At 35.0% G+C, this 17982-nt stretch overlaps 1 protein-coding gene across 9 annotated transcripts in view; it reads right to left on the bottom strand.

Annotated features, from left to right (window-relative positions):
• Positions 1-17982, bottom strand: part of PPEF1 (protein phosphatase with EF-hand domain 1) — a 126940-nt gene that overhangs the window by 56614 nt on the left and 52344 nt on the right. For 8 of the 9 annotated variants that reach the window (XM_074358953.1, XM_074358948.1, XM_074358946.1 and 5 more), the window contains 3 exons: positions 17230-17357; positions 14534-14594; positions 6026-6189 (listed from right to left, as the gene is read on the bottom strand). In XM_074358953.1, coding sequence (XP_074215054.1) covers positions 6026-6189; positions 14534-14594; positions 17230-17357 — 353 coding nt within the window. The remainder of the gene's footprint in view (positions 1-6025; positions 6190-14533; positions 14595-17229; positions 17358-17982) is intronic. The other variant, XM_074358954.1, reaches the window with a different exon arrangement.

The following is a 17982-nucleotide window of genomic DNA, read 5'->3' as shown; positions in this document are numbered from 1 at the left end:
TTCAATTTGCATATTTAATTTATTGATTCCCAACACTGGCTTCAGTGTTAACTTGCCATTGCAGACTTTCTGGGCCATTTGTAGTGCTAGTCAGAGTAATTGCTGTCTGAAAAGGCAGTTGTTTTTTTAAGTTAAATTAACAAATATTCACTGAGGATATATTTCAAGAACAGAAAATTCCTATTATGAAAATAGTTTTGCCAGGTCCTTTTTTGATTGGCTAAAATCACTTTGGTAATATTAGTTCCTACAGAGTCAGTCCACTTCTCATTCAATAGCATTATAATTGTGTTTACAACTGCAATATTAAACACTCAAAAGAGTTAACTCAGACGTTGATTTCTATGTTTACAAATACATTCAGATTAAATAGCAACTTAAATAAAATATTCACATTTCTTTAAAAGGCACAGAGGGAGGAAAATACTACTTTTAAAGGATAATTCTTCTTTTAAAAAAGTAGTTTTTAAATGGAAAAAACTCTCACTTTTTTAGTTGAAATAAAAATTTAAAGAGCAAAAAGGAGTATAACAATGAAAAGCAATTTTCCTTCTTACCCAGATCTCAGTCCCGTTTCCCTATCCCCAGAAACAGCCACTGTTAAGAGTATCTTTCCAAACAGTATTCTATGCATTTGTAAGCATATAAAAATGAATATAACCACATATGAATATACAAACTCATATATAAATATATAATCCCTTAAATAAAATGTGGTTTATTCACACAAAGGAATATTATTCAACCAAAAATAGGAATGAGGTACAGATACATGCTACAGCATGAATGAACCTTGAAAACATTATGCCAATCAGAAGAAGCCAGACACAAAAGGCCACATATTGTATGATTCCATTTATATCAAATGTCCAGATTAGGCAAATCTGTAGAGATAAAAAGTAAACTAGTGGTTGCCAGGGGCTAGGGAAAAGGAGAAATGGGGAGTGACTGCATAATGGGTATATGGTTTTGTTTCGAGGATGATAAAAATGTTCTGGAATTAGACAGTGGTGATGATTGCACAACATTTTGAATATACTAAAAACCAGTGAACAATACACTTTACTTAAAATGGTTGAGATAATCTATTTTATGTTATGTGAATTATACCTCAATTTTTAAAAAATCAAAATATGTAATGCTTATTAATTTTTTTAACAAATGGAAGCATACTGTACACTACATTGAATCTTTTATTCTTCTCCTAACAAAATAATTTTTTCATTTTTATAAAATCAAAATTGTCTACCTTTTCTATTATAGCTCCTTGGATTTTTGCCATATCTTTTGTCTCCTTGGGCATAGTAAACATATTTATTTTAAACTCTGAGTTTGATAATGCCATTATCTAAATACTCTATAGGTTTGTTTCCATTGCCTGTTGTTTACCTCAGTTTTCTTTTGTGAATCTTGTATCCTCCTGTGCCTAACATTTGTATTAAGTTCTGGATATTGTACATGAAAACTTGAAGAAATAACTTTAGGACTCATTTTCTTCTAGAGAGGATTTAAGTTTTCTTTTGGCAGGTGGCTAGGAGCACTAGCTGTCTAGGACGATCTCTGTTCAATTTCAGCAATAGATGATTCAAAATTTTGTTTCAGTCCCCACAGAGCCAGTACTTCTCATTCACTCTTACTCCCAGGATATGCCCTTAGGTCCTAACCTGAGAATGAGAGTTTTGGGGTGATGTCAGAAAATGATGGAGTAGGTAGCTCCAAGATCCCATCTCTCCACAGAAACATTGAAAAATCAAGCCAAAAAAACAAAACAAACAAACAAGAAAAAAAAAACAGTTAGAATTCTGGAAAATAGCCAAAGTTTATAGCAACCAAGCAAACGCTGAATCAAGAAAAAGGCAACTTAAAAATGACTCAGTGCAAGCAGAAAGTAAAGGCTAACACAGATTTGTAAACAGCCTGGCTAAGCAGTGAAGTGTACCAATACAGAGCCAATTTTCCTTTCTTCCCTCCCCTTTCCTTCCCTTCCTTTTCCTTCCCCTTCCCCTTCTCCCTTCCTTTCCCCCTCCTTCCCTCTCTTTCTTTCCTTCTTTTTTTCTTTCTAGCTCTTGGTGTTCAAGGAATCTCTATCAAAGCACTAGCTGAACACAGGCTAAAAGAACAGAGACTTCAGAGACCTCATACACAATTAGACCTTTAGAATACTCCACCCAACAACAGCAGACTTTTTTTTACAAGTGCACATGGAAAACTCTCCAAGACAGACCAGATGTTAGGCCACAAAACAAGGCTCAATACATTTTAAAAGACTGAAATCATACAAAGTATCTTCCCTGACCACAATGGAATGAAACTAGAAATCAATAACAGAAGGAAAACTGGAAAATTCACAAATATGTGAAAATTAAACAACATATTCTTTAACAATCAATGGGTCAAAGAAGAATCACAAGGGAAGTTAGAAGATACTTTGAGATGAACAAAAATGAAAATATAACATACCAAAAGTTATGGGATATAGTTAGAGCAATGCTCAGAGAGCATTGGCTGTAAATGCCTAAATTAAGAATGAACTCAAATGAAAAGCCTAACTGAGTGCTTAGGGAGCTAGAAAAAGGACAAATTAAACTGAAAACCAGCAGAAGGAAGAAAATAAGGATTAGAGTGCAGATAAATGAAACAAAGAACAGAAAAACAATAATCAACAAAACCAAACATTGGTTCTTGGAAAAGAGCAACAAAACTGACAAACCTTTAGCTACACAGACCAAGAAAAAAAAAAAAGAGAGAGAGAGAAAGCAAATAACAATAATCAGAAACAAAAGTGGGAACATTACCACTGACCTTAAAGAAATAAAATGAATTATAAGAGAATACTATGAACATATGTACATCAACAAATTAGATAACTAAGATGAAATTGGCAAATTTCTAGAAATACACAAATTACCAAAACTTACTCAAAAAGAAATAGAAAATTTGAACACATCTAGAACAAGTAGAGATTGAATCAATAATCATAAACCCCCTAACAAAGAAAAGCACAAGACCAGACAGCTTCATTGGTAAACTCTAGGAAATGTTTAAAGAAACACCAATCCTTCTCAAATTCTTTCAAAAAAATAGAAGAGAAGGAAACCGTTCCTAACTCATTCTGTAAAGCTGGTATTACCCTGATACCAAAGCCAGACAAAGACACCACAGGAAAAGAAAATACCAATCAATATCCCCTATGAATTAAATGCAAAAATCCTCAACAAAATATCGGCAAACAAATTCCAACAGAATTTTTAAAGAATTATATACCATGACCAAGTAAGATTTATTCCACAAATATAAGGGTGATTCAACATAAGAGAATTAATCAATGTAATACACAAAATTAATAGAATGTAGAAAAAACATACAATCATCTTAATTGATGTAGAAAAAGTATTTGACAAAATCCAATACCCTTTCATGACAAAGCCACTCAGAAAATTAGGAACAGAAGGAAACTTCCTCAACATGATAAAGGGTATTTATTAAAAACCTGCAACTAACATCACAGTCAATGGTGAAAAGACTGAAAGCTTTCCCCCTAAGATCAGGAACAAGAAAAGCATGCATGCTCTCACCACTGCTATTCAATACTGTAAAGGAAATCTTAGCCAGAGCAATTAGGCAAGAAAAAGAAATAAAAGGCATCTGAATCAGAAAGGAAAAAGTAAAACTCTCTCTATTTACAGATGATGTGATCCTGTACATAGAATATCCCAAAGAATGCATACACACACACACACACACACACACACACACACGTAAGAGCTAATAAATGAATTCAGCAATGTTGCAGAATAAAAGGTCAATCCACAAAATTCAGTTGTGTTTCTATACACGAGCAAAGAACAATTAAAAAGGGGATTAGGAAAGCAATTCATTTCACAATAGCAACCAAAAGAATAAAACACCTAGGAATAAATTTAAGGTAATGAAAGGCTTGTACACTGGAAACCATAAGACTATAAAAGAGCTGAAAGAAATTTAAAAAGACCTAAATAAATGGAAAAACATTCCATGTTCATGGATTATAAGACTTAACGTTGCCAAGATGGCAATACTACCCAAATCAATCTATAGATTCAACACAACCCCTACCAAAATCTCAAAGAGCTTTTTTGCAGGAATGGGAGAGTCAGTCCTCAGATTCATTGCAAGGGACCCTAAATGTCAAAACAATACTGAAAAAGAGGAACAAAGTCAAAAGATTCACACTTCCTGATTTCAAAACGTACTATGAAGCTACATTAAGCAAGACAATGTGGTACTGGCATAAAGATAGACACATACACCAACGGAATAGAATTGGGAGTCCAGAAATAAATCTATTAATTTATTAATAAACCTATTAATTTTTGACAAAGGCACCAAAACCATTCAATGGGAAAAGAATGGACTCTTCAACAAAAGGTATGAGGACAACTGCATATTCACATGCAAAGAATGAAGCTGGGCCCCTACCTCATACCATATACAGAAATTAACTGAAAATAGCTTAGGTAGAGCTAAATGTAAGAGCTAAAACTATAAAATTCTTAAAAGAAAACTTCATGATCTTGAATTTGACAACGGATTCTTAGATATGATGCCAAAATACAAGCAACCAAAGGGAAAAGGATATAAATTAGACTTCAATAAAATTAAAAACTTTTGTGACTCAAAGGACACTATCAAGAAAGTGAAAAGATAACCTACAGAATGGGAGAAAATATTTACAAATCATGTATCTGATAAGGGACTTGTATCCAGAATACAGAAAGAACCCTTACAACTTAACAGTAAAAAGACAAATAACTTGATTTTAAAATGAGTAAAGTATCTGAATAGACATCTCTCCAAAGAATGTGTCCAAATGGCCAGTAAACATGAAAAGATGCTCAACATTTTATCCATCAGGGAAATGCAAATTAAAACCACAATTAGATACTACTTCACATAACAACTAGGATGACTATAATAAAGATAAAATAAAATTTAAAAAAAAAACAGAAAATAATAAGTGTTGACAAAAAATGTGGAGAAATTGGAACCCTCATGCATTATTGGTGGGAATGTAAAATGGTGCAGCCACTATGGAAAACAGCTTGGCAGTTCCTCAGAAAGTTAAACATTGAGTTATCGTATGACCCAGCAATTCCACTCCTAGGTATATACTCAAGAGAATTGAAAATACATGTTCATATAAAAACTTGTACATGAATGTTCTTGGTAACATTGTTTATAATAGTCAAAAGGTAGAAAAAACTGATGAATGGACAAACAAAATGTGGTATATTCGTATAATAGAACATTAGCCATAAAAATAAAGGATTAATGAACCATGCTATGACATGAATGAACCTTAAAAACATTATGGTAGTGGGGAAGGTACAGGTCAGTGGTAGAGTGCAGGCTTAGCATGCACGAGGTCTTGGGTTCAATCCCCAGTCCCTCAGTTAAAACTAAATAAAACTAATTACCTCCTCCAAAAATTTCTTTTTTTTTTAAATTATGGTAAGGTTAAGAAGCCAGACAAAAAAGGCCATATATTATATGACTCCATTTGTATGAAATATCCAGAATACACAAGTCCATAGAGACAGAAAGCAGAACAGTAGTTGCCAGGAGTTGGGGAGGAGGGAATGGGGATGGGTACGGCACTTCTTTCTGGGGTGAAGAAAATGTTCTGGAAGTAGATATTGGTGATGGTTGCACAATCTTGTGACTATACTAAAACCCACTAAATAATACACCATTTAAAAATGGTGAATTTTATGGCATGTGAATTATATTTCAGAAAAAGATCTCAGAAATTATATCTTAGAAAAACAAAAATACTGTGAGCCTATAAATAGAGAGGCAGTTTCTGTGCACCTGAGGAGAGTTCTATTTAAAGGGTTAAGCAAAGCAGAGGGTAGTTCTCGCTTAATGTGAAGCTCTTCCCCAAGGGAATGCATTTCTGTTATAGAGTTTTCATCCATTCATTCAACAGTCAGTCAGTGAGGACATGTTACATACAACAGTCAGAACAGTATCTGCTTCCACTTGCCTGTTGTTGCTTGAAGGCCTCAATAAGTACATCAATATCAGTAAAAGTGAGAGGAAACTGCAGCCGAGGACCACAATAGGAATCTGGGACGTCTATCAATCCCAAATAGTCCTGTCTATCCTTGCTGTCCTGGGTGCTGCTACCAAAAAATCGATTTACTAATTCTGAAACAGAAAAACAGAAGCGGGAGGGGGAATCAGCATTCTCATACTTAAAATGCAATAAATACCTTCTTGGATATCTAGCCCATATAAGGCACTACGCTAAATGTTACGAATACCAAGCTATTCCACATATAACCATGAGAAATGATTTGTTCTGAGATCAGTAGATATGTTCATGTGAATCATCATCATCCCTTCCTGGGTGGACATTTTACTAAAGCAGTGAGTTCATCAGTGGGGAGGAGAGGAGAAGCACAGGGAAAACTGGTCAATCAAGGTATTTTGATGCTCTAAAGCTCTAACTCTACTTTTTTTGTCCACTCTTAATCTCATATTTTTACAAATAGGGTTGAAAACATAACAATGCATTGTATTATGTTCAAATATCTGCGGCTATTCAAGATCTACAGAAAATTAAATGGCAATATTCAATTTTTCCCTGTTAAACACTTCAAATTTTACTTAGCTGTAATTGATTTGTTTCTCTCATCAGGTAAAAACAAATTTTCTGACGTGATTTTCTTTTTCATCTTGTTAACAAAGAAGATAAAGTTAGATGACCAACCACAGGCAGAAATACCCAAAGGACGTCTCCCTCTTGGAGAGGCATTTTTGTGCGAAAGATTCCTGCACTGCCCATTGCAGTAAGTGCTGAGCCCCCAGGATCCCTTTCTTGCTAGACTGCCTATGAAACAAGAACAGAAACCTGGCCAATTCAGGTGGAGAAGGAGAAAAGGGACATGGTAGATTGATTGCAAAAGTGTCCCCAGTTCTCTATCCCAACTTCTAACCATGCTTTTTAATGTGATTTTGCAGCCACTCTCGTCAAGAGACTTTCCCCAGCCTTGAAGCTGTGCTAGGTTTGTGACCTGAGCTGAACTAAAGAATGTGGTGGAAGTTTTATGTACCAGTTCCAGCCAAGGCCTCAGGAGGCCTCTTGTGCTTCCATGCTCTCTTTTGAAACTGTGTCACTACCACGAAGCCCAGGCTAGGCTACTGAAAGCTCCAAGATCATGTGAAGCAGAGACGAGCCACCCTAGCCAACGCTGTTCTAGATCAGCCACCAGCCAGCAGACCTGTAAACATATGAGTGAACTCCAGCCAAGGCCTGAAAAACTACCCAATCAAGCCTGCCAAGATCAGCAGAAGTACTCAGCTAATCTGCAGACTCGTGAGCAAAAAGAAATGTTTATTACATTCTACTGAACTAGTTTGGTTGTTCAATACACAGTGTTATTGAGGGGGGAGGTATAGCTCAGTGGTAGAGTGCCTGCTTAGCATGCACAAGGTCCTGGGTTAAATCCACAGTACTTCCACTATAAACAAACAAACAAACCTAATTACCTCCCCTCAACAAAATGAAATGAAAAAATAAAAACAGTTAAAAATACATAGTATTATTGCAGTAACAGATAACTAATGCAGAGGACCATGACATACTCTTCAACTCATTAATAGTGAATTGTTACTAAGCTCATCTACTCAGAAGTTCTCTGCAAGTAGTTACTATCTTTTTGAATAGTAATAGTGGACATGTTTGGAAGGTATGATGTAGCAGGTGTAGATAGAATACATTGTTTTTCATGACTCGATAACACTGAAAGATTACAGTTAAAAACTAAATGAAATTTTTTTCTAAAGTCATAATATTTGGTAATTTTAAAATGCTTTCTAAATTACTATGCACCCCAATTTTTTTTGGTGGTAGCTGATGATGTTCTATAAGAAGTTAAGTTTAGTAGTAATAATGTGTGTCTTCAGTGTGGTTCAGCAGAGGTTATTTTACTCATTTGCATTTGGTTTGAGATTTGAGAATAACAGTAACTTCATTTTATGTTTGAAATCTAGAAATGCAGAGCATCTTGGTAAATTTTATCTCAGATTATTCACTTTGTAGGCAGTAAAACCTAAATACCCTACTTGACTATCTTAATAATCATTTCTACTTGGTAGTCATCCTTAGAGATGTATCTTGGTCCAAGAAAAACCTTTCCTCTTCCTAACTCTACACACTGAAAAATCAGGCTCCTTTGGGAAGAACAACAACAATAACAACTACAACAAACAAACAAAACCAAAAACAACCCCAGCAATTTCACTATATCATTTTAAAACTAACTTACTAAGTAGCCCCAATTGGTGAAGTATAAACAAGAACTGATTTTCTTTTCCCTAATCATTGCCTCCACTGATGCTTTGTCAACTCTCCCTTTCTCATCAGCTAACTGATAAATCAAGTCAATTCCATCAGTTCTGGTTATTAAAACTCAGTCTTGTTGTTTAAGAACAAAATTAAAATATTGTTTTTCTTCTTTTAAAAAAAAGCCCAGTCTAGCCTTTCCTTCCATACATTTGATGACCCTCACGTCTTACAAGTTCAGTGATAAATGTATGGAAAAGCACCATTTCCCAAAATCAATTCTTAATCAAATTGCTCAATATGAAATATCAGTAAACATCAAATCATAATCCTTCTGTTGGTTTTTAGCCACATAAAAAAGAGTAACATAGATTTTCTTTCTAAAGTGGGTAGCTAATGCGGGTCATGTGTGAAAACAATCAAAAGCTTTAACATTTCAAAAGCAAGTACTGTCCTTGTGGGCTGTAACTATTAAAACTAATATTAATAATTTAATGAATGCCAGCAATGTAAGAATATTTGTGCAACATGTAATTAGAATTAATCCTTACCTTGTCGGTTTACAATTCTGTCAACATGAATCTAAAGTAATTAAATATAATAAAATCTTGAATTATAATCGAATGATACCTTTACAAGTTGTTCTAAAGAAAATACCTCAAAAATACCCCCTACACATAATCTTTTCTTTTACCCAGTACAAACTCAAAATCTGGACAGGGAAAAATCTAAAACCCATAATTAAAAATACAAAACAAAACAATTTCTGCCTCTACCACCCACATGTCACTTTGAAAATGAGCTCCAGATATTACTGGAAAAAGAAACGCACCAATTGAATCATGTTTATAGTCATTTCATTTCTCAATTATGAATTTGGATTAAAACCACCATTGTCCATACAATAAATTCAATGGATGCCAAAATGACATTTCATAAAATTCAACACCTATTTCAAATTTTTAAAAAACTCAGAAAACTAGGAATGGAAGGATACTTCTTTAACATACCTTACCATATTTTTAAAAATTTAAATCAACAATAATGGTTTTCCCATTAAGTCTTTTAACAAAACACTTTCACTGTTTCATTTTAACTCTGTTCTGCTATCTCCGGCAAATGCAATAAAACATGAAGCCAAAATAAGAGCAGTGACTATTGGATAGAAAAATATAAAAATAAAGTTACCTGTGACCCATGTGATTAACTATCTACACTCCAGAAAATCAATTGAAAAACTCTCAGAATTAATAGGAGAATTAAAATAATACAGAGGTTAATCACAGTAGTTTGAATCACAGCTTCACCACTGGTAAGATGAATAACCTCGGGAGGTTAGCTTATAAACCTCAGTATTCTCATCCACAAAAAGGGGATGATAATACTAATTCCATTGGTTTGTCATGAAGAATACATGAGATGATATATTTAAAGCACTTAAAGACATGGCGCTTGGCATTTAATAAATATCAGTAATAATAATAAATTATTATTTCATTAATGTTATTGTTCAATAGTGGCACAATACAAAATAAATAGACATAAACCAAAAGCTTTACCGAATACTACCAATAACCATTAGGGTGATAAAATGGGGAAAATATCCTATTCGCCATAGCAACAAAAAATATAAAATACACAGTTTGATGGGACATTCTGACTCATCAGAGAAGCAGAAAAAAATCAAAAACACTTGCACACAGTCCATCCCATTCCCCACTTCCACCAGTCTCTGTTTAAACCTGTTGCTATGATAGCAGCTTTGGCTTACTACTTGTGGAAGGAGGTTGATGTGAAAAAGCAGACTGGGGAATGGATGAGTGGAGTCTCTCCATCAGGTCCTATGAATTGGCTTTGAGCAAGTAGTAGGACATGTAGATGAACTGCTTCCAGGTCACCTCTTACCTCTGAAACAGCCAGAATGTCTCAACACACTCCATGCCTTAGAGTTAAAACCATTAATCTGGTCCTGGTATCTGGAACTGTTAAATGACCTTCTGGTCCCTAAATATACCCTGCTTAGGGGTCACAGCACTTCTGCCAAAGAGGCCTAGGTGGAGGTTGTCTGGAACCTTCCCACCAAGAAGGGCCATCAGAAAGCAACCTACAATAAGGTACAGAATGGTGACTCTAGTCAACAATACTCTATTGTATATTTGAAAGTTGCTAAGAGAGTACATTTTAAAAGCTCTCACCACACACACAAAAATTGTAACTGTGAATTGATGTATGTGTTAACTTACTTTATCATTTTGCAATATATATACATATATAAAATAATTACATTATACACCTTAAAATTACATGTTATATGTCAATTATATTTTAATAAAACTGGAAAAAATTTAAAAAGTGAAATCGACCTACAGCAATAATTTGTAAATCTCTTTTTTCTGATACATACAATAACTAAATCAGTATGATTCTAGGATTCTATATAACAGAGATATATACAGAATAGACAGCCCAGAAATATGCCCTATTATATATTTTTAAATTAATATATTATGAAGGAGGCACTATAAATCATGGGTGAAAAGATACATTATGAAATAAACATTGTGGGAAAAATTGGTTAACTACTCGGAAATTTTCTCTGTAGTTGTATTTTTCAATTGTTCTCAACCACTAGGCATCAAAATTTCCTCTTTTAGTTTACTATAAAAAACTCAAAACTTATGAAATGTTAAAATTTTTCAGAGTCAAACCATAAAAAAAATCTAGAAAAGCAGGCATAGTAATCCACATTTTAAATATTTCAGGGCCATCTAAGTTTAAAAGCAGAAGGATCCCCAAAGAAAAAAATACTTAGACTTGAAAAGAAAGACATTTTGAATAATTAATAGGTGAAAATTTCCTAAACCTGACCAAAAATATCAACTTAGACATAACAGAAGCTCAGCAAACCTCACACAAGATAAATAAAAATGAAATCTCATGAAGGCACATTATGGTTACAAATGCTATTTTCCAATATCACTTAGGCTAGTTTGTTTCTTCCCCACCTCCTTTGGGTGACTGTTATTTACATGTAATATAATTAAGTTTATTTGCCACAGTACTGTAGTCTATTTTGGAATCATATTCTCTCTCTTCCTAATTAATTAATTTTTTTTTAGGGATGTGAAACATTATCACAGTTCTAAAAGTTAGAAGTACAAAAAGGTATTCACAGAGAAGTTTCACTCTCCCCTCATCCCTCTTACCCAATCCCTATTCTCCCATTCTCTCTGCCCTGCTCCCACTCATTCCTCCATTCTCTGTAGATAAATAATGCCATGACTTTCTGATTTACCCTGTAGGTTTCTCCTATATTTACTTTTGTACAAATGAGCATACACACACACACACACACACATCAGACAAAAACTTCTTAAGCAGGATATTCAAAGCAATAATCATAAAAGAAAAAAAAATTGTACTATATTAAAATCAAGAATGTCTGTTCATCAAAAAGCATCATTTAAAGATTAAGGACTGGGGGATGGATAAAGCCAAAGGCTAGGAGAAGATATCTGCAATAAATTTATCTAATAAAGATTCATATTCTCATATTTAGAATACTTACAAATTGGTAAGAAAAAGACAGATAACCCAATAGAAAAATGGGCAAAAGACCTGAACAGGCACTTTGCCAAATGGGATGTTCATGTGACTGTTAAGCATTCAAACAGGTGAGCAACTTCACTGTTCACCGGGGAAATGCAAATTAGAGCAGAAATGTGATACTACTACATACCTACCGGAATGGCTAAAATGAAAAGGACTGGCAATTCCACATATTGACAAGGATATGGAACAAGTGGAACTCTCATACACTGTTGGCAGTATAACTTGGTACACAAATTTTGTAAAACTGCGTATCAGTATGTAGTAAAGCTAAACATATGCATGTCCTATAACCCCAAACTTCCTTTTCTGGGTTATGGTAAATCTTTATAATAATGGCCCCCAATAAATCATGCCTCCTTGTATTTATATCCTTTTACACTATAATGCTGCTACTGCTCCCTGGAAGAGATGGATCTTTCCTAACCCCTTTGAATCTGTGGCTAGCCTTGCGACTTGCTTTGACCAATAGAATATGGCAGAACTGACTTTGTGTGAGTTCCAGAGCCGAGGCCTAAAGAGGCTTTGCAGCATCTGCCTTTGCCCTCTTGGGACCCAGCTGCCATGTAAAGAAGTCCAGGATATTCTGTTAGACAGAGAGGCTACATGAGGAGAAGGGAGATGTCCAAGTTCACGGCCAACACCAAAGTCCCAGACATGTGAGTAAAACCATTTGGACCTCCCTCCTCAGCCCAGCTAGGTTGAGTGAGCCCATCTGACACCACGTGCAACAAAGACAAGCCATCCACACTGAGCTCTGTTCAAATGTCTGACCCACAGAATCACAAGCAATAAAATGGCTGTTGTTTTTAAGCACTAAATTTTGGGGTGGTTTGTTACATAGCAATAGACAACTGAAAATGAATACATAGCAAAAGAAAAGAATACATATGTTTACTAAAAAGGACATGTACAAGAATGTGCATAGTAAAACACTTAAATTACCCAAACTGAAAACAACTCAAATGTCCATAAACAACTGAATAGATAAATTTTGATATATTCATAAAATGGAATATTATTCATCAATAAAAATGACCAAATGGATGACTCTCAGAAATACGATGTTAAGTAAAAGAAGCAAGACTTAAAACTCTCTGCTTTCATTTATATAGAGAAGTTCAAAAACAAGCAAAACTAATCTAGAAGGTACAAGTCAGGAAAGTAGTGATGGGGGTGCAGGGATTGGATAGTGACTGGAGGGGGACAAGAAGGAAGCTTCTGTAGCTCTGATAATGTTTTATTTCTTGTTCTGGGTGCAGGTTACAAGGCTACGTTTACTCTGAGAAAATGTATTAAGTCATAAACTCATTTGTGTACTTTCCTGCAATATGTGTACTTTTCTTCCAGAAAAGTTTACATAAGAAGAGTAAACCACTGCCCCTGCCTTTGATAAAATTTTAACAATATTCTTAAATCACTTGCAGAGTTTTTTTAAATGCAGATTTTTAAAAATACAGAGCCTGAGTAAATATCTTTGGGCTGGAACCCAGCCATCTGTGGCTATGACTCTCCATAAGAGATTCTGATGCATAGCCCAGATTAAAATATTAACTCATTAGCAGAAAGAGTGCTGTTTCATTTCATCATTATTATACTTCCTCTTAGAAATATTTTTGCCAAGGAACATGAAGCACAAACAACTGTCTTCAAATTGTAATTATCTAAAAGAAAAAAAATGGCAAAATACACACTTTCATCTACTCCCCACTCCTCAGGTTTGGCTATTCCACCATTCAGAAAGCTTCTACAGATCATTAAATGCTTTCATTAGTTTCATACATATGTACTTAGCTCAGAGTATACCATTAAAATACCATTCTTTTGCCACTTTGATTAGTCACTAGATTAAAAGATGCTCTTAGATGCCATAAACATTTTTAACTAGGGCAAAAAAATGGTTGGCCCAAATTGAAGAAAAATGAATTTTTAAGTCAAGTGTCTACCTTGAGAATAACAATAGGCAAATCTTAATTTGCAGGAGAAATACATGACTTATGAATAACTATAAATTTATAATAAATTTGAACCACACCTATATTACCTATATCTGAAATGATTTCTTTAGTCATTTCAGAATGACTAAATGATAGATAGATAGATAGATAGATAGACAGACAGACAGACTGACAGACTGACAGATAGACACTTAGCTAGCTATGCAGAAAAGAGAGACATGATAGGGCCAACTGTGTTTAATTTGCCATTTCCCCCAGATCTGTTTCATGAAATACTCAAGATATTTTGATCTCTCAGCACAAAAGTTCTATGGATAAAAATAAGATCCTCTTTACTAAGCTACTGTCGTACATCAGTAGATCGTGGTTCAGAGAAAGTATTCAACAAATTAATGCAGAATGAAATCTAATTCAGTTTTATAAAAATGAAAATATTAAATGGTCAATTTAGCTGATACCAATCAGAGAGGGAAAAAGCCAGTTGAATTGATTTACCAGTTGTTTGGTATTACATAGACAAGACAGATGGGCATCTTTTTAATTTCTTACTGTTCTCCCATCTTCAGAGTTAACATTCCTTGACAAGACAATTCAATATTTAATGATTGTTTTTCAAAAGACAAAACTTTTTACTTACCTGGATCTTTCTCGTGTACATGTGCATAGTTTTCCAACATGAAGGAGAAGAAGTTGGATAGCTGGACAAAATAAAAATACATTTATCAGTTAATGAACCCCAAACAGCTACTGTGGCAAATGCTGTTGGTGTTCCATGCAAAGTTCCCTTTACTCTTCTGAGGCTCTCATCTCCCAGCTGCCATAGATGCTAATGGGTCCCGCCTCTACCTGCCCCCCTGCTCCCCAGGATTGCCTTTGGCAGATGGGCAGCACCTTCCTCAGAGTTGCTTAGGATATCAGATGTTCCCCCTCCTGGGGAGCTGTTCATAGAAAATGAGTAACTAAAGCAAGGGTATCAGAGCCCAGACCCCCACCTCCATTGCCACCGGGTGGGACAAACTGTGACGCATTTCACAGTTCAGAGCTCCCAGTGGGATCAGGCTGAGGTCAGACTTCTCCAAAAGCCCTATTTTTGCCTAGTTTCTTCCCCTGTACTATCCTGCTTTCCTCGCTCCCTTATATGTAGGTTTTTCCTGAGAACACTCTCTCAGGAAGTCACTTGTACCAGAATCCCTGTCTCAGACTCTGCTTCTAGAAAACAACCTAAGACAGCTACTAGATTTTGTTCGCTATGATCTCTTCTATTCCTTTTGGTTGGTGAGATTACGAGTTAAGGGATATTCTTAGATGTCAAATATATTTGGGAAATGAAGGAAGGAAGGGAAGGAGGGAGGGAAAGATGGAAATTCACCAGCATTCCAACCATCACCTAGATATTGCCTCTATGCCTACCAATCATCTGCAAAGACCTGCATGTATACAGTAGAAAGAATTCTTTCTCCAAGCCCTGCCTCCCATGAAGAGTGAACATTAAGGAATCTTACCAATCTGGGAGTAGATCTGGGAGTTAAGAAAAGGAAAACTTTTCATACAACTATCAAAATGTATAATTTTAATGCAGTTGATGGGTTTGTCAATTAAGAGTCAACAGAAATTACAATGAGATACTACTTCACACACGCTAGGATGACTATCATCAAAAAGACAAATAAGAAGTGTTGGCAAAGATGTGGCAAAACTGTAGTCCTCATACACTGCTGGTGGGAATATAAATGGTATAGATGCTTTGGAAAACAGTTTAGCAATTACTCAAAAAGTTAAACCTAGAGTTACCAGATGACCCAGCAATTCCATTCCTAGGTATATACCCAAGGAAACTGAAAACATACACTCACAGGAAAACATACAAACATTCATAGCAGCATTATTCATAATAGCCAAAAAAAATTAGAAACCACCCAAATGATCTACCACTGAGGAATAGATAAACAAAATGTGCTATTACCTATACAATGGAATAATATTCAGCACTAAAGAGGAATGAAGTATTGACACATGCTACAACATGGATGAAACTTGCAGACACGATGCTAAGTGAAATCAGTCAGTTACAAAGGATCACACAGTGTGTGATTCCATTTATACAAAATGGCCAGAAAAGGCAAATCCTTAAAGATAGAAAATAGATTAGTAGTTGCCAGAGGACAGACAAGGGGTGGGAATGTGGAGTGACTGCTAATGACTATAGAGGTTTTTTTTGGGAGGGGAGGTGATGAAAATGTTCAAAAATATATTGTGGTGATGACTGCACATTTTTGGAATATACCAAAGACCACTGAATTTTTCACTTTAAATGAGTGAATTGTATCTCAATAAATTTGTTATAAAAAAGACTTTGGCATTAAAGAACGTACTAATACCAGAATGTTTGTATATAAAGTATATCAATTCAAGAGCTCACTCCACCTTTATCTCCATCACTATATTCTATAGTGCTTAAAAGGACAGTTCAACACTGTGAACTATGGGAATAACTGACTGAATCACAGGATATAATTTTTTATAACTACCAAGAATAAATCCAGCAATTTCTTTAATTTTTTTTTAAATTTTCTTATTTCTGAAGATTATATGATAAATAAATTTATAGATAAACACATAATTGTTGAAAACTACAAATGATATGGAATGAAAATGAGAAGGCCCTTGCCACCCAATTCTACCCACCAGTACCACTCTTGTCCCCAGAAAGAACCATGGTAAATATTTCACTGTATACTTTTTCCCAGACTTTTGCTGTATGTTTCATTTTCTTTCACATATATGGGATGAAAACTCTTCATATTATTCCACAAGTTGATTTTTTCACTAACAATTATATTGTAGATCTTTCCAAGATCTTTTTTATTATTAAAAGTACTTTTTTTCTATTAATAAGCATTGAAGCTAGATTTACATATCACTTGAAAAAGTCCGTCTTCACCCATCTATATTTTCTTCTAGAATTTTCATGTTTTTTCCCAGGAAATTCTTCCATTTATTTAACTCCTTAAAGTATCTTTTTCCTTCATAAAGTAACAACTTTACTTCCTATTAGGGTACATACCAAAAAATAGAACAAGACCATTTTTATTAGTTAACTAGACATCTGGCAGCCCTTTTAAAAATATGAACTTCAGAATTGAAAAACACCATCCTCTTTCCGCATCATACTCTCTTTTAATAGCTAGTTCCAAAACAATGTCACTACATCCTCTATAAAAGTTTTTCACCAAGGTAAACTCAGCTTAAAATGGACCCAAACTTTCATTTTTTCAATAACAAGGGGCAAAGAGAAGCATTTACCCAAAGAAGAGACAAGTTTGCAAAACAGACCTGCAATTGGCCTTGTTCATCAGCATATTCGATAGACTGGAAGATGGTGAGAGCATAACGCTGTCTGGTCTTCAACCTAGCACTGTAACCTCGGTACCAGTTCTGGATGACCAATGCGGCTTTAAGTGCTGCAGATTCGCAGGATATGAAAGGCAAAGAAAAACAGTTACAATGCAGCTACGGGGAGGGGAAGGTAGGTGTTTCAGAAAAAAATCAGTCCACTTGGGTTCTCACGTTCTAAGAACATAAAAAGTACAATGAGATTAACCTTTATGTTTTTGTAAAATGTCCTCAAGTCTCAAATACGCAGAGAATAATGACATAGCCATTAAGAGCAGAATTTCTGGAGCCTGAATTTGAATCCTAACCCTGCCAATTACTGTCTATGTAATTCTGGGAAAGTTATTAAAACTCTCAAAGCCTCAGTTTCCTCGACTGTAAAATGGGGATAATAATAGTACTCTGGCACTATTTAGGCATATGAAGTAGCAATTCCATTCTTCACTATATACCCCAAAGCAATTCTCACACAGTCCATAAACGATACATACGGGGATACAATGCTCCTTTGCGGCAGTGGGGAGTTTGACACCAACACAGCCTAACTGCGGTGGGTGCACATCGTGGAGTATTATGCCACAACTGGAAGCCATAGATAGCAATGAGGATGGCTCTTAAAAACATCGTGCCTCAGTTAGAACAGTTATTAAAAAGTTAGAGACAGAATGTAATACAACATGATACCATTTTATA

This window comes from Camelus bactrianus, chromosome X (genome assembly GCF_048773025.1).
Source record: "Camelus bactrianus isolate YW-2024 breed Bactrian camel chromosome X, ASM4877302v1, whole genome shotgun sequence".
NCBI classification, from domain to species: domain Eukaryota; kingdom Metazoa; phylum Chordata; class Mammalia; order Artiodactyla; family Camelidae; genus Camelus; species Camelus bactrianus.
This window is presented reverse-complemented; position numbering and strand designations above follow the sequence as displayed.